This window comes from Phaenicophaeus curvirostris, chromosome 1, assembly GCF_032191515.1.
Source record: "Phaenicophaeus curvirostris isolate KB17595 chromosome 1, BPBGC_Pcur_1.0, whole genome shotgun sequence".
Classification (NCBI taxonomy): domain Eukaryota; kingdom Metazoa; phylum Chordata; class Aves; order Cuculiformes; family Cuculidae; genus Phaenicophaeus; species Phaenicophaeus curvirostris.
Window position 1 is genome coordinate 31,621,849 of NC_091392.1, and position 22,244 is coordinate 31,644,092.

The 22,244-nt window shown below is 40.2% G+C and overlaps 1 protein-coding gene across 3 annotated transcripts in view; it reads left to right on the forward strand.

Moving 5' to 3' along the window:
- The window catches only part of TMEM117 (transmembrane protein 117), a 207,308-nt gene that overhangs the window by 179,881 nt on the left and 5,183 nt on the right, over positions 1-22,244 (forward strand). For all 3 annotated transcript variants that reach the window (XR_011336983.1, XM_069851952.1, XM_069851962.1), the window contains exon 7: positions 13,634-13,763. Coding sequence is in view for 2 of the 3 variants with exons in the window: in XM_069851952.1 (XP_069708053.1) it covers positions 13,634-13,763 (130 nt within the window). In the remaining variant the exon portion in view is untranslated. The remainder of the gene's footprint in view (positions 1-13,633; positions 13,764-22,244) is intronic.

Consider the following 22,244-nt stretch of genomic DNA (forward strand, 5'->3'; position numbering starts at 1 on the left):
TATTTTTTTTTAAATTATAATTCAGCCTTTCTTTGTGATCAGCATAGTTGCTATATTTATATTCAAATCTCACTGGGAGAACACTTTAATTCATTCAAGGTGCACCACTGGCCTCTAATTTTGTCTCTGAGATTTAAGAAGACAACTGAACAATGTTCTCTCTGCTCCCAAGGATTTTGATGGGAAGAGTTTTGAAATTCAAACCAAACAGTTGTGTTTGTCAAGACCAGAGTGAATTTGTGCAATTAGAACTTGGTTCACTGTGTTTTTGACAAGTTCTCCCAGGAGATTTCTAAACATTGGAAACCTTTTAGGATGAAGTTCATGTTTTCTGGATGTGCTTGACAGAGGCAGATATATTGCTCTAGTATAAAAAGCTGAAATTGCATTTTTCCTTTATCAGACTCAGAAAGTGAGCTTTTGCATTGGGGTCAGGAAGGAGGCTGTAGAGAAGAGTTCTCTTTCCTAATTTTGATTTGCATTGGAGGCTGTATTTTTGGGGTTGTTATATTGTTCATTCTATAAGGTATGTAATTTATGTATGCATAACATACAGAGGGTACTGGCAGGATTTCCCCAGGGGATAAGAAAATGAATGGATGTTTGGAAAGAGGAGGGCAGATGGGAAGGGGAGCGCGTAAATAAATAATTTCTGCAACTATTAAGTGACATACATTCTCTGTAATAGGAGGATATTTCATGTCACTGAACCGCAATGAATGACTAAGGTGATGCTGTGGTCTCTATGAAAGCTGTAGTGTAATAATCCAAGCCAAACACTAGCTTTACATAGCCTCTTATTATTAGCAAAAATAATGAAACTAGTAGACCAATACTTATGTAGGGAGACTATTTTTTTCTTATTTTTCTCAAATTCTCTCTAGTCAAATGGTGCACAATACAATGAAATGAAGTTAACTTATGACAAAGATCTTATAGTGGTTCTTTCCTATAGTTTCGCTTCTCTGTGTTGATTAAGATTGTATTTATTGATTCTATTTACTGTCTGATTCAGTATATTGCTTTGTAATTAAAGAATGTCTTCTTTTAGAAACTGGGAAGCTAATATAATAGAATAATGCAGTTAGAACTTAATACACTTATAAGAACATCACTGCACACCACTTTGAGGCCCTGATCCATTGCGGAGTTCTGTACTCACCAGGAATTGACTGAGATGGAACCACTACCAGTGTGAGAACCTCTTGATTTATCTTTCACAATCTCTTGTGTTAAAATAGGGGTCACCTTTGTGTTCATATCCCTTTTTCCTTATCTAGATGGTTGATGAAGACCCAGTTACTGTTCAGCATCTCAGCCTCTGCAAGAACATTATAAGGCAGACAATCTGGGAACCACAAACTGCTGAAGATTCTGAGCTGGCAGTTTTAATTCTGCAGTCAAACATAGTTTTCTAGGTCCATTGTTACTGAATTTAGAAGTCTGTTTCTCATGCACAGAACTGAGTCTGTATTTCTCACCAACACAGTTAAGAAGGCTATTTCCTTTTGGTTTTGTGGATTTGTACTTTCCAGGAACTCTTCCAATCCATTTCTGTCTGAAGAGTAGTCTGTCCCATTCAAATTCTGTTGAAATAGGCAGTGGTTTGTGCCAAGTTTTAATTTGAGAGGGTGAAGGGAAATGCTTCCATTTATTGAGGATGTGCCTCACCAGAGCACCTTGGTGAGTGTTCTGCTGTTTATCTTCCTGACCTGGGGAGGGAGTCAATAGAAACCTTCTCATATGATTATTAAAATTAGTATGTTTTACGGAAAAAAAGGTAAGTAGATTATAACAAACACAGAAAAGGTATTTGGAGGTTACTAAACAGCCATCATTGCCAGTCAGGGCTTCTATATTCTGAAGAACTTTAGTGTGAGAAAGGGCATCTGCTTTTGTACGGACAAGCCGCGAGTGGCTCATCAGACTTCTGGAGTGGTACTCTGCTGAAACACCCTAAATGTGATTCAGTTTGAAGCACAGGACCCCTAAATGTAGGTGGCTACAAGGGAGCTGGCTGTGTGCTAGTTCTCATCCAGATGAATAGCTGTACAAATAATGCTAAAAAGAATGAACAAAATAAACACCCATATAACAAACATCCATTTTCACTTGTTCATGACAGTTTGTAAACACATTCCTGATATACTGATACACAAGCAAGGCTGATTTTGTTTTTACATGCGTGCCTCCTAGGCTTTGTGTGTTTCTTTATATCCTCTTTTGCTCCCCAGATGTGTTTACATAATGACTATGCAAACATAATGGATACATTTCATACCACCACCCTAAATGACACCAAACAAGCCACTATTACTTTGGGAAAAGATGTGCCTAATGGCCAAACCACAGCTTTTGAAGATAAAACTGAAGGTAGGGAGGGAGTCTAGAGGGAGAGTTCAGGTACAGGATATGTTGCCTTCAGGAAATGAAGGCAACTCATTCACAAGTACATTATGCTGCTGCTGCTAATCTTATCAGCAGGCTAAAACTCAAGACATAGAAACAAGAAAAAAAAAAAAAAAAAAAGAAGAGGGAGCTGGGAAGACCAAATATATTCCATATTCCTGTTGTCCTTGAAACAAAAGTGCAGAAAGCCAGGTTTCGCAAAGTCATTCTTTCTTTCAACAGTTGCACACAATTTCCTTTTTCATTCCTTGTATATTAAAGCTGGTCTAGTAATTAACAGGAAAGGGAATTTGCATTGCCTTGTTTGCAAACCCCACATTTATATTTGAGAGACACGTTTCTCCCTGCATTCTATATACATCTGATGTTTTTACTTTCTGTCGCCTTCTTAGGCTCTATTAATTTTCTCAGTGTCTGACAAATACAGCATATAATCCTGTTTTTTTTCTTCAGTAGGAAATGAATATTACTGTTTCACCACCTTAATCATAGCAAGCTGAACCCTGCACAAGCACATATGTGATTTACAGTTACCATTTAACCAAAATGAGTTGGAAGAAGTTTCAAAGTGAGACCATTGGTCCAAACCTCCCACTTCAGATCATGCGTAATACCAAAGGGCAAGTTTATAGTTTTGTTTGTAACCAGCCCCAAATTTTCTCAGAGCTTTTCAGAGCATGAGTGATCTGATGGAATTTTGTCTGGAACAGAACAGATCTAACACTGAGGCAGCTGATTTACTTTTCATCTACTGTAAGCAACGTATAGTAATCCCCTTGCTCCAGATACTCTTCGTTTCTGTAACACCATTTTTATTATGTTGCAAAGCTCATGGTGAGGAAAATATCTGCTCAGGTATTTTACAGCGAATCTGTCTTTTTACATCTAAGCAACACTAAAAAACACCATTTGGGTATCCAGCAACAAGGAAATTAATGTATTTGGGTATTTGAAAAGAGAAAGGGACAATACACTTTTTAATGCAACTGAAATTATTTGGAGAAAGTTGCCTTAATACAAAATGACTTCAGAACTCTAAGGAGAGCTTGCTGTTCTCAAATAGTTACAAATGGCTTTAGCAGGTTTTGCAAATCCTGAAATGCTCCAGATTTCATATTACAGTTTATCTGTGATGTGGGTATATAAACCACAATGCAATGATATGTGCATTACTGCATATGTATTCATAGTGTTGAAGATGATTACATAGCAATGTATTTAAAATTTGTTCTCATTCCTCACATCACAGTCGGGTGTTTGGTCTTCTAGAATGCCAGGAAGATTGGCTGCTTGGTCTTCAGTGATTTCCCTTGTCAGCAAGCTGTAGTCTCAGGAAATGTCTAAATATACGTATTTCGTGTTATTAGTGAATGTTCATTTCTCCTATTCAACACAGAAATGGCTTTCATAAAGTGTGTCACTGAGGTAGTTAGGAGAACCATTACAACTGACTCACTGGTGGTTTAAGGAAGTTTCATGTACGAACAAGACACAGTTGCTTTGCTGGAGCCAATTTCTTTGTGTCTTACAGGTGCGCAATATCATAACACTACCACTTATTTAGGAGCCTGTCAGACTCCAGAACTAGCTAGAAAAGTTTACATTGATGTTTCTCATCCAGAAGAATTACCTAATCACTCTTTAGCCCAACCAAGATCAGATAGGAGTGAGACAGTAAAGCAGGAGTATAGGTTTACAGAAAGTGGAGAGACTTAGAGACAAAACAGAAGAACATTTACTTTTGAGCAGCCTTTTTGTAATCAATGTTTTCAGCAGTTGTGAACAGGTAGCCACAGGTGAAAGTGAGTTATCAAAAAGGACTTCACAGTGTCACTGCGATATATGAGACCTCACATTTGCCTGATGGAAACATTGGTGGACTTGCTCCCTGGATCTCCTGAGTGTGCACTGATGCTTGTGCTTAGTGATGTCTGCTGCGCCTCTGGCATGGATAAAGTCATTTCACCTTGCTCATCTTTGACTCTCGTGAACAGCTGAAACTTGGAGGGGTCCTTGCCCTCAGCTGGACATGGTGATAACTGTTTTTCCTGATCACTACACATCACAAGATGTGAGAGCTTCTAGCGTCCATCCTTCCTTGTGTTTTCAAACACAATTTGTTCCTAATGTAACAGAAAGACTTGATAGCCATTAATTCTTCATACTACTGGCAATATTTGTCCTATCAAGGAACTAGCAACATTCAGTAAGGCCTGGGCATTATTGTGCTAGATGAGGCTTAAATACAACCAAAATACAATTCCAGTCCTGGAACATTCCATTGCTAAAGAAAAGCCAAGAGTTGTGACTGGTTAGACAGGTATGTATAAGCAATAGCAACTTCATTGGTCAGAATGACAGGTAATCTGGGATACCTAATGTGTGACATCCTCATATTTTCTCATAGCAAAGAAGAATTAAAAAACAGAATGAGAAAGGAGAAAGCCTTGCAGCTGATGGGGAACTGCACAGGGGAAAGTTTCTTTAAGAAGAGAAACACTGAATTTATAGGCTGATTGAAGAAGCAGCTGTCATATAGAGAGCCTGTACCTAGGGTAGAGAAAGATTTGAAGGGATTTCAGTATGAAAGGAAGTGGCCTATATTTTATTTGATCAAAGAAAAGAGTAACATGGCCGAAGAAACAGACTAGGAGAATGGTCTATGCAGCAGCATCTCTGTATTGGTGGAGTACAACAGCTCTTGCAAAGGCCAAAGGGAAAGATGCTGATGTAACAGAACAGCAGACGATGTGAGTCTTGATAAGAATTTTAGCTGTGGGATTTAATAAGAATTGTCATATCTGTGATGTGTTATGCAGAACAGATCTGCAGTATTAAGGCGCTACCAGATTGTGAGGACTGAATAGAAGATGATAGCCAAGCTATAGTCGCGGGCAAGAGGGAAGAAGTGCTGTCCTTCAAAAATCAGGCGTCTGCCAGTGCATAGAGGCATGGATATGGGTCTTTTAGTGAAATGCAAGCATTTCTTATTTTAGGTGGTCTGAAATTTTTAGGTTACTTTGAGTTTCTGTGGAAAAGCTAAATAACAATTTGGACTTTTCAGTAACAAGGGTCATGTGCATACATGGCTTTGCCTAGGCTCAAAATGCGTTAATGTGTAAATTCAAAGTGCAGAGCCCAAGGGCTTGTTTGGGACCTGAATGGCCTGGGAATTGTTGCCTTTAAATAAGCAGAAATTGATAACAGATTAAAGGATTCAGTAATGATTTTTTAGTGGAAAGAAGAATTCAAGGCCAAGCACACATAAAAAGAGGCCATGTTGCTGCTTTAACTCCCAGTGAGGGACTTATTGCTGTCTCATTATCATTTTCTCAAACAAGGGAGAAAATGAGCAAGATTTAAAGTGGTGGTTCTTGAGAAAGGCCAGGAGCCTGAAGAAGATAAGCGAAGAGAAGAGCACAGTGATGGAGAATCACAGCAAGGTCTTAACTTAAATTGCCATATAGTGCAGCCTTTCTTTACTTGTGTCTGGTCCTGGAAGCTGTCTTCAGTCTTCTGTCTCATAGAATCATAGAATCATAGAATAAGCAGGTTTGAAGAGACCCACCGGATCACTGAGTCCAACCATTCCTATCAAACACTAAACCATGCCCCTTAGCACCTCGTCCACCCGTGCCTTAAACACCTCCAGGGAAGGTGACTCAACCACCTCCCTGGGCAGCCTCTGCCAGTGCCCAATGACCCTTTCTGTGAAAAATTTTTTCCTAATGTCCAGCCTGAACCTCCCCTGGCGGAGCTTGAGGCCATTCCCTCTTGTCCTGTCCCCTGTCACTTGGGAGAAGAGGCCAGCACCCTCCTCTCTACAACGTCCTTTCAGGTAGTTGTAGAGAGCAATGAGGTCTCCCCTCAGCCTCCTCTTCTCCAGGCTAAACAACCCCAGCTCTCTCAGCCGTTCCTCATAAGACCTGCTCTCCAGCCCCCTCACCAGCTTTGTTGCTCTTCTCTGGACTCGCTCCAGAGCCTCAACATCCTTCTTGTGGTGAGGGGCCCAGAACTGAACACAGGATTCGAGGAGCGGTCTCACCAGTGCCGAGTACAGAGGGACAATAACCTCCCTGGACCTGCTGGTCACGCCGTTTCTGATACAAGCCAAGATCCAAGATGTCATTGGCCTTCTTGGCCACCTGGGCACACTGCTGGCTCATGTTCAGTCGCTGTCAACCAACACCCCCAGGTCCCTCTCCTCCAGGCAGCTTTCTAGACAGACTTCTCCTAGTCTGTAGCCCTGCACAGGGTTGTTGTGCCCCAAGTGCAGGACCCGGCATTTGGCCTTGTTAAACCTCATGCCATTGGACTCTGCCCAGCGGTCCAGCCTGTTCAGATCCCTCTGCAGAGCCTCCCGACCCTCCAGCAGATCGACACTTCCACCCAGCTTAGTGTCGTCCGCAAACTTGCTAAGGGTGCACTCGATGCCTTCATCCAGGTCATTGATAAAGATGTTTGGAATTCTTTAAACCAAGGCTAAGTGATAAAAGGTGTGGCTGTGTCTGCAATTAGGGACTTCCTGCCACAGATCCCGGTGGGGTTTTGTGATTATTATTGCCAATAACAATCTAAGCAGGTGAAACCAAAATAGATTAGCAGATCAAATAAAACTTTCTGGGCTTGAAAACTATAAATAATTTAGCACTGATCGTACTAATGTGAAGCAGGTCTTTTGAAGAATAATGTGTCATCTTTCCTTGTGGGAGCTAAGTAGTGCGACTGAAGGCATACGGGTATGTGGGTGGGAATATTAAGAGTAGATGTCTATTTTTTTTGTCTAGAGAGGGCTAAAAACTGCTGTGTCTATCAAGCTTCCTTGCTTTTCAGATAAGGTATTGGCAAAGGATAGGAGTCCAAAAACAGCAGTAGATTTGATCTCACAGGCATGTACGTGAGTTCTAATCATGACTGCTGTCTTCCTTCCTTATTTATATTTGAATGAAATATTACAATGATGTTTGTACTTTAGCAGCTGACAGCTGCAGACATCTCAGCTGCCAAGATCACTGGAAGCTACAGCACTGAAATGAAGTTAGTGATATCCACAGTGAGGTTGGACCTCTGTTTCTGAATTCCAGTTGTTCATTTTTTTCTTCAACTACTTGCAAAAATACATAGGCATTGACTCTCATTAAATTTCCTTTAGCTGTCTGCCTGTCTGCTATGTTCCAAGAGCTGAAACAAGGCTATCTAAAAGATGCAAAGATATCTGAAGATGCAGAGTCTTCTAACTCATAAGTTAACAGTATTTTAAAAATTAAATAAAAAATTGCTATAGGCAGTTTCTGGGACAAGCACAGATATACACATTCACATATGCATTTTCTCGGTTCCTTTCCTGTATTTATTTTTTTCATTTATTATTCAGAGGGCTTTCAAGTACAAGTGTGTTCCTAGCATTAAATATAGCATATATCATCATAGAATCATAGAATGACCAGGTTGGAAGAGACCCACCGGATCATGGAGTCCAACCATCCCTATCAAACACTAAACCATGCCCCTTGGCACCTCGTCCACGCATGCCTTAAACACCTCCAGGGAAGGTGACTCAACCACCTCCCTGGGCAGCCTCTGCCAGTGCCCAATGACCCTTTCTGTGAAGAATTTTTTCCTAATGTCCAGCCTGAACCTCCCCTGGCGGAGCTTGAGGCCATTCCCTCTTGTCCTGTCCCCTGTCACCTGGGAGAAGAGGCCAGCACCCTCCCCTCTACAACCTCCTTTCAGGTAGTTGTAGAGAGCAATGAGGTCTCCCCTCAGCCTCCTCTTCTCCAGGCTAAACCACCCCAGCTCTCTCAGCCGTTCCTCATAAGACCTGCTCTCCAGCCCCCTCACCAGCTTTGTTGCTCTTCTCTGGACTCGCTCCAGAGCCTCAACATCCTTCTTGTGGTGAGGGGCCCAGAACTGAACACAGGATTCGAGGAGCGGTCTCACCAGTGCCGAGTACAGAGGGACAATAACCTCCCTGGACCTGCTGGTCACGCCATTTCTGGTACAAGCCAAGGTGCCATTGGCCTTCTTGGCCACCTGGGCACACTGCTGGCTCATGTTCAGTCACTGTCAACCAACACCCCCAGGTCCCTCTCCTCCAGGCAGCTTTCTAGCCAGACTTCTCCTAGTCTGTAGCACTGCACAGGGTTGTTGTGCCCCAAGTGCAGGACCCGGCATTTGGCCTTGTTAAACCTCAATACTTAATGCAGAAATATTCAGTGTGTGTTTGTCTGCTTTCATGATTATATCTGAACAGTGTTTATATTCTTTTTTGTGTTATTTCACATTTACTGTGTGCCAGACACCCTATGAGCTACGTTCAGACAGGAGGAGAGAGGAAGGCATGGCACATTTGTTTACCATTAATCACTACCAGCTTTTAATCCTGGTCCCACCTTCTGTGTGGCAGTTTTCCCTGGGTGGAATGAGGCAGGTGGTTGAGGGACATGAGGTCCTGTGTGCACGAACTGTGGGATGCAGTCTGCTGAGAGCTAGCATCACCTTCCCAGACAGCTTATGGTCCTTGCTGAATACTGCCGGCACCTGGCCCTGGTCCTCTGGGTTTGGGAGTCAGTGCCCAGAGCCTGCAATAAAAACTACCAAGTGGCAAGGAGCAATCTTGCAGCTAGCCAGGGTGCTGCCTGTTGCCAGCCTCCCGCTGGGCTCCCTTGCCAGCAGCTGGCTCAGAGCCTCAGGGCAGATGTGTGTCCTGGCTGGGGTCAGGGTAGGGCTTCCTGAGGCAACACTCTCTTTTCCTTCAGTGATGGCAGAGAAGGGGCAGATCATATTAGAAACTGTGGCATTGATGCTCAGTTACCATTACTAAAAATATCTGTACCTAAAGAGATACCGAATCAGTGCTGCCAGCTCCACTGTAGGATCTTAAATCAATACCTGGCAGAGCAGCAGAGAGTGTATACATTTGTTTGGCATGCAGAACTAGAAGCAAAGGGAAGAAAATGAAAATACTATGATCTCTTTTGCAACATGCAGTTTTGTCTCTGCTTCTGAGTTCAATGAGGTAGTGGATGGCAATCAGAGGTGCTCCCTTTGCCCATTGCAACGCTAGGATGAACCCCTCAGTAGTCATAAATTCATCCTCTGGCTGCCCTTTCCTCATGACTAGGGTGAAATGAGGCAATAAACTCATTTGATTCGCACATCCCACAAAATTTGCCAATGAGGTTAGAGACCTCTGTGCAACTGATTTAAGCCTGCAGGTTCTGGGTTTGTTTCTTCTTCATAAACTGCATAGAGATATGCTGCAGACCCCCAAGGTTGGAAACCACTGATGTAGATGAATATTGGAAGTTTGCTGCTGATGGATATAAAGAAGAAACAATCTGTTCATTTAGTATGAGAGATAAAGGTATGAGCTCGCAGTATGGCTTTCTGGTTTTATTTTTCAAACTGTTCAAGTAGAGATGCATTCTAAATCTGGTATTTTGTGCCCAGATCCTAGTGAGATCCCAGATACAACAGAGTATTGGCACCTCAGCAGTAAGGACTAAAGCTGAAAAAGTGAACTTCACATAGCTGTGAGCAGAGGACTTAAGGAACACAGCATTTGGCACTCATGTCCCAGAGATGAGCACAGATTGATAGCATAGACTGATAGCAGAAATCATGGAGAGAAAGTACTGTGTATGAAAATATAATGCAGACTTGAGCTGTGATCCAAAGAGGGAAGCAGCTGGAATTATGGGCTTGTACATTTGTGCTGTTAGTGTACCTATTAACAAATTATGTAGATTATTCCTACTAGACATCTTGAATTTCTTGGAAAAATGGTTTTCTGGATATTGCTAAAATTGTCTTTTGTTTGACAGTAAGGAAAAAATTAGTAACAGTCAAAAGATTTTGGGCAATACTTTCTTATAATCTAGATAGCAAAATGGCCAGTGTGTTGGGCTGGGGTTTGACAACCTCACATTGGCATTAGACCAAAAAGTTAATGGTCATCTGCTCTTCTCCTGCACAATAATAGTAATACAACTACGTGTCTGCAGGTGATAATGTGACTACCTAGACAGCAGTACGTACTCACACTTACCAAAGGTGTGAGCCAAATGAAGCCCTGAAGGCTACTTAATCACATAAATTGAAGCTTCATGTTCCTAAAGTGCTGTGGCTGTAGTGACTTGCCTGTAAGTGAGTAGGTTGATCTCATTATTTTAGTTTCCTTATTTTTACTATTGCTTTCAAGTACATTTTATTGTCTTTTGTTTTATTTTGTTTTACTTTATTTATTTATTTCCAGTGGGATATTCTTACATAGCAGATTTTATAATCAAACCGATAGAGGTTGTACACTCAAAACACCCTATAGATAAAGCCTAGAATTTATTAGCATTATTTAAATAACAGTGTAATCCAAGAATCATTGTTAGTTGAGATCTTATTACTACAGAAAACAGTACTTCTTTGCAGAAGAAGTTTCAGTAATAATAATAACGTCAAAATTGTTATACACATGCTCCTTAGTTCTTACTGTTTTCCCTGCTGTTTGATCACACACACCCCTGCTCCTGAGGGTCCTGAAATGAGGATTTTCAGTCTGGCAGCGGGACTACACCATGTTATTGTCATTTGGATACCTTCGTACCTTTCACATGTGTTAGATATTTCTTTGTGTTCCTTGTAAACCCTGAAATCAGTTTTGCCCAGCTCCAGACCATCCTTTTTTCAGCTGACCATTGGTGAGTTGTCTAAAGCCCTGGGGTCTCTAGTGCCAGCCAGAGCTCATCTCTTACCATCCCATGTCAGTCCTCTGCTGTGCTGCATCCTGCACCTCCACTGCTCAATACCACTGCTATCCCACCAGGCTGCTATTTCTCTATACTACACAACAGTATTAAAGTTGTAGAACTGTGGTGGTACTATATAAAGGAAAACAAAACTACAACAAATTAGCTGTAGCCCCCTGGTGAATTAGAAAAGTTGCTGTTGTAGCTGAACCAGATAAAGAAATGCTGTCGATGGGTGAAGAACAGTTCAGACAGGGCAAGCCAGACAAACCTCAGTTCTGAGACCTTGCAAACTCAGTACAAAGCCTGTAACCTGTTACTAGTACTGGCAATACTGCATTACAGGGCTACAGGGAAACAGAGGTCATGATACAATTCAGGCACGCTTCACAGTATGGGCTATGTGTATAGAAAATGTGAGATAATGGATGCATGAAAGGTAGCTGAATTTTGCTGTGAAATATGTATTTTTCAATGGGTTGTCCACTCACTTGTCTGGTATAATACAAACAGTAGCACACTGGGTTGGATATTTCTGGTTTTTTCCAGTCTAAGTAATTGTTTACTGAGGCAAATAATATGGTAAATTGCACATCTGATAGAGCTGGCATTCTAGTTACTCATTACCAGGTAACATTCATGCAGATCAGGGAAAATGCTGAAGTTTTTATAAAACTCAAGTGCAAAGACACAGTCCAGTGCAAAATTCTGTGCAGTGGAATTTTATCTGTAAATGAGCAAAATCCATTTTAGGAGTACTACAGCAAGGCAAGAGCAGGAGGCCGGATTTATAGTCCCATGTTTTTATAGTCCAGCGTCCACAGCTCGCCATTTGTATATTTTCAGGAATAAGTAATGCATTTCTTCATGTTTATTCCTGGGTGACTGTATGTATGAATTAAGATGAGACATAAGTCCAGAGATGTGCATTAGATATTGTGAACTGAGAGTGTACACCCATGAAATTTTTATCTTTGGGCACTTTTTGAATGTCTGCTGCCTGCAAGGGGATGGTTGCAGATGCAGTGTAAGGAATTGAGCAGCCAAACAGTTATTACCATGCCTCATGACCAGGACTGCCTGTATTACATTAGTGATAAGGGAGAAGGGGAGTATCCTTATTACTCTTTATCTTCTGCATCTGTAAATTGGCACTTTCTGTCTCACTGTGAACACTGAGAACCAGGTACAGAGGGTCAGTTTTTCTCCTTGCTTGCACTCCTGTTAATCCACTTAACTCCGTATCACAATGCATTAGCACAAATAGGCTGCTGTTAATGTTTAGGCTAAGCTATTCCCTGCTGATAAAACTCTTCCGTTTCTCTCCCACTGTAGAAAGTGTTGGGGATGCTTAGCAATTTGTGGAAGTCAAGTCATATAGAGTCACTTATTTTTCAGCAATGATTCTTAGTTTTGAATGATGCGTTTTTTTCATCATTACCCTGGTAGGAAACTTTCTAGCCTTATAAAACTGAAAAAAAACCCCTGAAATTGGTTCTCTTGGGGACATGGCTGTGCTGGAATGGTTTTCATGTGAAGGAAGCACAAATCACTCACAGAGCTCCTCACACTTCAGATTCCTTTACCTTACTTTTAGTAATCCAGGTGCTTCTTGCACTAACTTGTGGGATACAAAACCAGAGGTATAAATGGCAACAGGGCCAGTGTGTTTTAAACTGGAGATCATCAACAGTCTGCAATGCACAGAGTAATCACTCTGGCAGTAATCAAACCAATTCTAGCTCTATTGCTAGGCTTTCGGTTTTGGCTGTAATGAGCCATGCCATTATACCTGTTTTCAAATGATCAATGGTGCACACGAATAACCAAGTGCAAACTTCCTTTAGATGCAGCTTCTCCTCAACTGGGTTACCACATGCTACCAAAATATGTATAATAATAGGTAAAAGCTTCCACATTTCCAGTAATACCTTGTCAGCTGAAATATAGCAATGGAAAAAGTTGTACTTGGATTGATTCAGGCAGATTATGCTGAGGGGTCTTCACTTGCAGGTGGAGTTTTATTTAGACCAAATTATTAAGACCAAATACAGAAAACAGCCTATAATTTGAACAAGTAGAATACAAATATATGAAGGATTTGTAGGAATCACACCTTCTTTGCCAATTTCTTACCTGTAAACTGCCTAATTAGTAACAGAAGGTGTTACCAGTATTGCAAGGTTGCTCTATAGATATTCATATGCTTAGACTATTTTGTACTATCAACTTGTACACTGAGTTCAATATTGTCATTCTGAAGTGAACTTTTAAACACATAGACCTGAAGTAAAAATCATATTAATATCTAACATAAATAAGATATTATATTTCAATGGTTCAGTAAAGCTAACAGTAAGAAAATCCAGTAACAGGAGGCTTAAAAATAGAACCTTTCCCTTTTATTAATTTCAGTCATTTTAAAGGACAAAAATATACCATGAAATATATTTAGGCTTTTACTTTTCTTTTTTAAACAGGACTGGGAGTTTCCACATTTTATGGGTGATGTTGAAGTGAATCTTCCAGGCTTGCCATCTGCACACATGCAGTTCAAAGTACCTTATTTCCAAAAGATCTTCAAAGAGGAATATCACATACATATAACAGGTATGGAATCTTACAGACTGTGACACAGTTACACAGTGAACTGCTTCTGTGTAACAAATGTCTGGTAATATGTTCTTCATTGCATTGAAGTTTTTTGTGTCACCCCTAGATTACAGTTTTTCTATCTGTTTATCTGTCCATATCCATATATTCTGAATATAAACATCCCAGTGAAATGACAAATCTCTTTCTTACATATCAGAGAGACCCGCAGTTTTCATGGATTTCAGCAACTTCTTCTGATGCTAAGTAATAAAAAGCATAGCTTCAGAAATCTTTTATCTAAAATTACTCTCAAGGGGAATTAGTGGCTTATTTCATTTTCAAATCTCTTATGCTTTCAGATGCCTTTGCTATGATTTATGCTAATATCTTTTCATAACTTCAGTCATTCTCATCTGGCAAAGGCCACTCATAACCATGCTTCCATCAGTCATCTAACCAGAAGCAGACAGTTAAATAACCTCAAATAAAATAGAATTGTGGTTATTCAAATAGATGGTACATATAGATAAAAAGTACCTGATCCTTGCATATCGTGAGACAGCATTTTAATAACAGTAGGGAATAAAAGAGAGAAGAAGGTTAAATAGGGATAAATATCTTGGGTTTGCCTTTAAGCTATGCAGAAGGAGCATATCTCCTCTCTCTCTGTTGGGAAGAGGTGGATGATAATGGATAGCAAAGTAATGCTGGTGTGAAGTGACAATATAAACTAACCTGCCAATATAAACAGTCACAGCATGATACTGTAAAGGAATAAGATAGGTGAGAGCATCAAACGACATAGCCATATGAAACTTCTGCAGAACAGCGACAAAAGGAGCATTCAGAGATGATGCAAAGATAAGACCAAGAGCTAGAAGGTGAGCCATAAGCTCACCAGACAGCAAGAGCCAATGGAAGAAAATGTGCTGAGGACAAAAGAATGATGAGCTCAGGACTTAGTCAGGATAGGCTGAATGAGGCACTTTCAGCAGAGAAGGCAGAAATCTGAGTGATCAGATTTAAAAACAGAAACAAGAAAAAATAAGTGCAAAAGTTACCTGCTGGCTGTTGAATGAGGGAAAGCAAATGGGCCCATAGGAAGTACAAATGAGGGGATGGGAAATTTTTCAAAATTAGTTGTAGATGTCCTGCTGGAATACTGAAAGAGAAGAGACAGCAAGAAAAAAGGGCTGGGGCGTGTCATGAGTAAGACTGTTTGAACCACTGGTGGTTAATGGAAAAGAATGAAGTAAGTGATCTCATGGTAAGTTACTAGAAGGTGTAGGGTGAGAGAAGATGGAATGTGTACATGATGAACACATTTTTCTCTCCCAGGTGAGCAAAATGGGAAAGGAATGGAGAAAAAGAGAATAAGCATCAAAAATTTGATGTGAATTATAGGCATAGTATTCATGGATAGTGAAAACTATTTTTTTTCTACTTCTGAAGACTAGAACATGAATTTGGAGGAGTTCGGTCCCTCAGGGTTCCCACATGCCCTCCAATTATTCCATTGTATAAGGAGACGTAGTAGAATGGGTGCACAGAGGCATGCCAGGGTGGGCTGCACCATCGAGTACAGAAACTCGGATTATAATTAAAGTAGATTATAAAAAAAATGGGTGGTAAAAGAGGGACTGAAGAGCAAAGAACAGTTTTGCATTGTAGAAGAGACAAGGGAAGAGCAAAAAATAAACAACAGCAAAGAAAATAAGTCAGGGATTAGAAATGCAAGTGCTAGCAATGCTGCTGTTTGAAAACAGACCAACCAAGAGAAACCAATATTTATGCATTGTAGAGCCTTCTGAAAAGAGGTCTGAAGGCCTTTCTGATTTTCTGGCGAGAAGGCATTCTTTTAATAACAATGAGCTAATGAATAAGGGCTGAGGAATATTTTTCCCTGCTCAGCATTAACAAGATTCATTTATTAGATTCGCTAGACAAATCAATCCATTTGACTGCATGTCACGTAGTCTGTCTATTGAGTGCCTGTTTTATCCCAGTGCTACACTACCCTTTAGGAGGACTAATAAACAGCCGTAACACATTGCACAAGAACCTCCCTTTGGGTAAGTTTTGCTTGAACCATCTGTTCTTGCCATCAGTTCTTGTCTTAGGTTAGGGTATCTTCTTGGATCATTTTCAAGCTCTACTTACTGTGTGGATGTGTAGATACTTGTAATTTTCTACTTAAATCAATGAGGTAATAAAAGAAAGAACTGGTCCAATATATATATGTATAACAAGATGAATGTAATTCAGCCTAAAATGAGGGTAGAGAGTGAAGCACGTGAATGCAACTGCAGTAGATGCCATGATAAGACATTGATGATGGCAGGAAGCCTGCTATATTTAAGCCCTGTTTTAGTACATTTTAAGTTTAACTATGTGACTTTTTTTTTTTAGTCCAAGCAGGTAAAGAGACTAAAGTCGGAATACCATTTATTTTAGCACTTGCTATAGGGATAAAGTCAAGCTGTAAATCTATGACCTGTGCCCTGATTTTTAGAAACTGGAAAACCATTTCTTCTGAACAGGAAGAAGAAAGCATGGATGAAGCATGATTTACTATGTTTTTCCTGGCAAATGTTATTCTTCATAAGTTCTGTTACAGTCTGTTTTGGTTGCTGTCGATTGACATAAATAACAGCAGCCCTAGGACTCCTCTGAGCAGCCCTATTCGGTGCTGGGTCGCTCTAATGAGCAACAGTCCCACAAAGGAGTAGCTCTAAGTAAAGGGACATTCAGTAATGGACTTCAAGCTACCTTTCTGTCAGTGTGTGCTTAGTGGCTTCATGCAAGTTCTGTACAGATGAAGGATTTCTCAGTTCCATGATCTTGTTGCCAGCTCTCCTGATTTTATCACAAGTCTTAAGACAGCTGGGGTTTTTGGGTTTGGTGTGTTTTTTCTGCTGTTTTGTCTAAAGACTTAGCTCCTGAATTCAGTGACTGTGTGATAATTTTGGCTTTCATGTTTTTTCTAAATAGAGCTTATGATTACAGAGGAAAAAAAATTGAAATGTTGCTTCTCCATAGCTCCATCTCTAAAAAAGCAGATAAAGAAAACAGTACTAAGTGTATTATTTTCAACCCATCTTACTACTTTAAACTAATAACATGCTTTCTTGGACTTGATTTGTGATTTCTGAATGTTGCAAGTTGGCAGTAATGTTGAATTAACATCTGCAGCCTGTAGCTGATATGCTTCATGGAATTTTAAATCTATTATCAAAAATATATCTTAGTTTTACTGGTAAATGCATACTACATTTTTCTCAAATTTCTTTGCATCTAGAAGCTCCTAGCAAGCATCTATTCAGTATTAAATATTTTTATCCTGTTTTGATAGCTGCTTTTATCTATGAACATAAAAAAACCTTGAATTCCTGCATCTGCTTAACTCATCTGGATTTCCTTTGGTTCGATGAACCAGATGGTTCACTGCAGTGAGTGTGTTTTCCTTCTTGGGCTTCTGTTTATGAAAATACGTAGTCTATGCTAGTTTCTGTAATACCCAGGGAAATTTGTAAAACTTAAAAGTAAATTTTGTTACTTCAGATTCTATCATGGTTAAGAGGCAGTAGGGGGCCTGGCTGGTACCCTTTAATAGCAGCAGTGGAGATCCAAAAGCATCTGCTGTCAAGTATATGGATTAGTTTCAAATAGGAAATGTTAAGGTTTGGGTATCAAAACAGGTGGGAGACTTTTCTAGCTGTTTATAAATGTGTTTCTGAACACTGATCTATCCACGGTGCCTTTCCACCAAAACCAGAAGTCATCACACTCATGGCTGGCAAGTGCCTAGCATGGTTGGCTTGTGGAATTCAACCAAAAGTGTGTATAGATTCAGACCAAGCATTGCTGCACAGTGAAGCCTGAGGAAGACCATGGGCAAAAGTAGAAAGGTTAGAGGTAAAAACAAAGCTATCAGTGCACATAGATATGAAAAATACTCAGAGGATTTGCGACTTAGCTCAGCTCTGAGTGATCTGTGTGCATGTATCTAGCCAATAACACTAACATGACAGAAGATAAGAAGAATATTTCAAAGATACCCAAATGTTTTACAGAGGTATCTTAATGTTTTTAGACACAAATTGCAATGGAGAAAAGACGCTAAAGTCAACATTTCCTACAGTAGCCTCTGGCTGTGGTTGCACAGCATGAGGCCACTTGAATCTATCCTTAATAACTGAGATTTTCACATTTCCTCTTAAGCTCAGGAAGGATGCTAAAGACTGGCTTCTACTTGAGATCTTTCTTTTAGAACATAACTGCTCTGTTATGCAGTGTACATACAAAAGTAAAAATACTCCAGAACCAGCAGCTGGTTTGGGATATTTGGACCTCCAAGATCTGCTTCAGTTGCCCAATAAATGAGATGCATGGGGGATTGTGGGCTGGTTGCTGAACACCTCATAAGCCTTATCAGCCTCTATAAAAAATGAGCACTACCCAAACATCTTGTTCAACTGGGAGAAACAAGTGATTTTCAGGAAAAAGGAAAAAAAGAAAAATCCATCTCTCTCTCCCCATAAGAAAGACCCTGGCATTCATGGGCGGCGCATATTTGCGGTTCAGCTTCAGCAGAGACAGGAGAGTATTTCTAAGCAGAGACCCATATAGGCTGGTGCTCAGAGTATAGTCCTACAATGCAGGTCCAGACTGCTATAAATGGTGATGGTTCTAGTGTTAAGATTTCCTATCTGGTGAGTGTCCTAGTCATGAGGATACAATCCTCCTCAACAGCCATGTTTTCTCAGAACACAAGGATTGAGATTTTGTCCCAAAATAGCAGTTGTAGGTTACAAAGCTGTGCTCAGTTGGCCTTGTCTGGATGCCGGCTACCCACCAAGATGCCCTATCACTCCCCTCCTCAGCCGGATGGAGGGATGTGGGAAAATAAGATGGAAAAAACCTCATGGGTCAAGATCAAGATAGTTCAATATGTGTACTTGTTGCTCTGGAAGACAAATGTCATAATAATAAATATTCCCCCTTCCTCCTACTTTCTCTTGGCTTTTGTTGCTAATCAAATGTCATATGGTATGGAATATCCTTTTGGTCAGTTTGAGATGTCCTGGCTATGTCCCCTCCCAAGATCTTGCCCACACCCAGCCTACTGGTGAGGAGGGGAATGTTGGAGAGACAGCCTTGATTCCATGCAAGCACTGCTCAGCAGCAGCCAAAACACTGATGTGTTATCAGCACCTTTCTAGCTATCAATACAAGCACAGCACTATGAGGGCTGCTGCGGGGAAAATTAACTCCATCTCAGACGGACCTAGTATCCTAGAACATTCCTTTCACGTTTTGCATTACAGCCTCATGGAGACACTTAGGCTACATACCTCCAGGTATCGTTTTGGGGATCCTTATTGCACCAAATTTCAGTATTGTACCACATTTCCCAATACACCGAACCAGATTCCTGACTCTCCAAATGTCATGCATAGCATATAAATACATCAGTGCTGTGAAAGCCACTCATCAACCAGGTCTTTTTTAGGTAGCGCATAGCTGAATGACATAGCCCTTTTTACCACCCAGTTTTCTTCATTGTAACCTCATTGAAGAGCCCAGGTTTAATTCCCTGCAGTTTGCTGAAATGATTTGCTGAAATGATGAACGTTCCAGTCTTGAGAACTGATCTTACTATTATTCATCCTTCCATTCCCAAATTGTGTGAAAAAGCCACTTGCTTCAAGAAGGGCTAAATGGTGTCAGGTGTACGCCAGTATTCTTGGCCATACGGATCTCACTGGAGTAGAAACAACCCTGGAGCAACAGTGGTAGTGATCCAACTAAAATTGGTTGAGAGACAAATTAAATTACTTCGTAGTGTGGGGCTCCACTTTCCCTTACCACTTTTCATCTGGAATCAGAGTTGAAGCATTGTAAAAGAAATTATAAATATATTTTTTAAGAAAATTAGTATCTATAGCTTCATAATCTGTTTATTCTGGCTCTTTGCAAAACTACAAACTTGAGCTTGTTTAGGTGCAAGGTGAGAGTTCAGGAGTGACTTCTAATTTACCAAGTTTATTTCCTATATAGGCCTGATGTATGACTTAAAGATTGCTATAAAATGCATTATGTTAAAATTATGTTGCAATACACAATTATTTCATATACATAATTATACACATGTATAACATTAAAGGTTGGTCAGTATAATAAGTCTCAAAAATTACTTGTCATGAGGAATTACCATCAAATAAGTATTTGTGAATGGAGACTGTCAGACCTCTTGGTTCAGTCTGCTTCAACACATTTATCACTGATCTAGAATGATTGCTTGGTAAACTGGGCCTATTTGGCTATCATGCCTGCTAGTGCAGCTGAGTAAAATTACATGCCTTGGAAGAGGGATAGACAGCAGAGGACGTGGTATTCCAGAAAGAGGCAAATACTTTCTGTAAGTAACCAAGACAGCACTATCTCCCAGTCATTTTGCATCTAAGGAGATTAGCGCAGCCCTTGGATACTGAGTAGGGAGATGTCATTATGTTCATATACAGTTATGGTGAAACTGTTACTCATATACAGTGTTTGGTTCTGATGGCAGCAGTTTTCAAAAGAAAAGAAGGAATCATAGAGCTCATTGAGTGTGACAGTGATGCAGAGAATGGGGAAATTGTTTAGAAATGAAAAATTGAAGGAGTTCTGAGAGGATCCACTATAGAACAGAGGTAGGTCTTAGGCAAATAGCTGCCACTTAGACATATAGATTGCTCTTCATCTTAGTTAACTGGGGTATCTACACTTAAGCTGTTTGTCTAAGCGCCCTTTATAGTCTGCACTGACCCAATGATCCCAATAGCAGAGCTGTTGCTCCTTCCTGCCAAACTCTGTCTAGGAGCTGAATGAGGGAGTTTCATGTTCATGCTTTTGATGAAACAGGAATAATTGGAATGCTTATCTCTTAGATGAGGTCAGCACTCAAATTCTTAACGTAAGAGAGGTGGAACCTTAATTAGACAGATTCATCTTAGAAGAGATTCATAGTTATGAAACAACAGTGCAGGACAGATACTACATGAAGCCTGAGATCAAGCACCTGGCTACCTCTATTCAGCATCTTTAGTGTTTTCTGCTAGCTTCTTAGTCAACTTCTTCACTAGCAGCAGGCTGCCATCTCAGGTCTTACTCCTTAGGTGCCTTGCTCTACAAGTGTTGCATTTAGCACGATGTGGCCATGCAGGTGATAGCTGCAAAGTCTCCTGGGTGCCATCATGCCTAAAGTGGAGGTAAGTTGCAGCTCAGCATTGCAATTACTAAGTTTCCTTTGTCAGTCATACCTGACACCTACAATCAAGGAAACGATAACAGTGTATTTCAGCCTTTATAAAGACCAGCTCATCATGCTTAATATTTTGATCCTTTAATTGTCTGTTTTCTCCCTACACATCTTCACTCTTGCAATGTCTAGCTGAAGGGAAAAAGCAATACCGGTCCTACATGAATTTTTCCCCTTCCTAACATCTCTAGGGTCTAGCAGATCTCTCTGGAAAGTCACCTGTCTTGGCTCTGGAGAAATGCAAAGTACAACAGATGACATTTGGATTAAGTTAATAACCAAAGTGGAAAGTTTTCTTCTGAATGGGCTTATGATACATTTTCCTGGGAAAAGAATATGACTTAAGGAATTAACCTCAAGGCTATGTAGCAAGGGGTTGGTTTCTGGTTGAAATAGCTTTCTAATTGAGAATAATATGAAAGTAATATTTGACAACAAATTATTGTTTCAAAAAGTGTTCAAGAGAACAACCATAGCAGAGAAAGGATGTTATGAATGTAGTAAATCATGTTTTCTTTCAAAGTGGCCATAGATAAACAAATAGTGGTTCTAATATTTGTTTCATTCTTATTTGTGTTTAGCCTGTTTTCTTAAGAAATACAGAATTGTCTGATCATGTTCATGATCATTTGGGCTGGTCTCACTCTGTCCAACACTCAGCATCAAATAATTTGAACCCACAGCCATTTCAAAAACATTTTTCAGAGAGTGGAGATCTGAAAAATAGTGACATTATCATTGTGCCCTAAGAAACATTGGTTAGGTAAAAGAGGGACATCTAAGCTAGTGACCAGCTGAGGAAAAAGCAGAGATCAGTCAGCTATTATATTCTCTTTGACAGCAGCCAATATAGCAGTGAATATGCATGTCCCATTCACCCCATCAACACACACTATGCAAGATTTATTCTGTCCCTGTCTGCTGAAAGTCCATACGGAAATAAAAATAAAGTTATTCTAATGGGGAAAAACACAGGAAACAGAGGGTGGGAATCCACAGGAAACAGTATGAAACTAGATTGTATTGTTTGCTGTTGTATTTCATAGTTTAGCATCATTTTCAGTGTCTTGATGTTGATTTAATGAAATTAAGTATTATAAAATGTGGAGATAATCTTCTAAAACAATAATATTCTTTAACAGGGCAATTTTAACATTGATCAAACTTGGAAAAAAGAGATTAATTATTAAGGA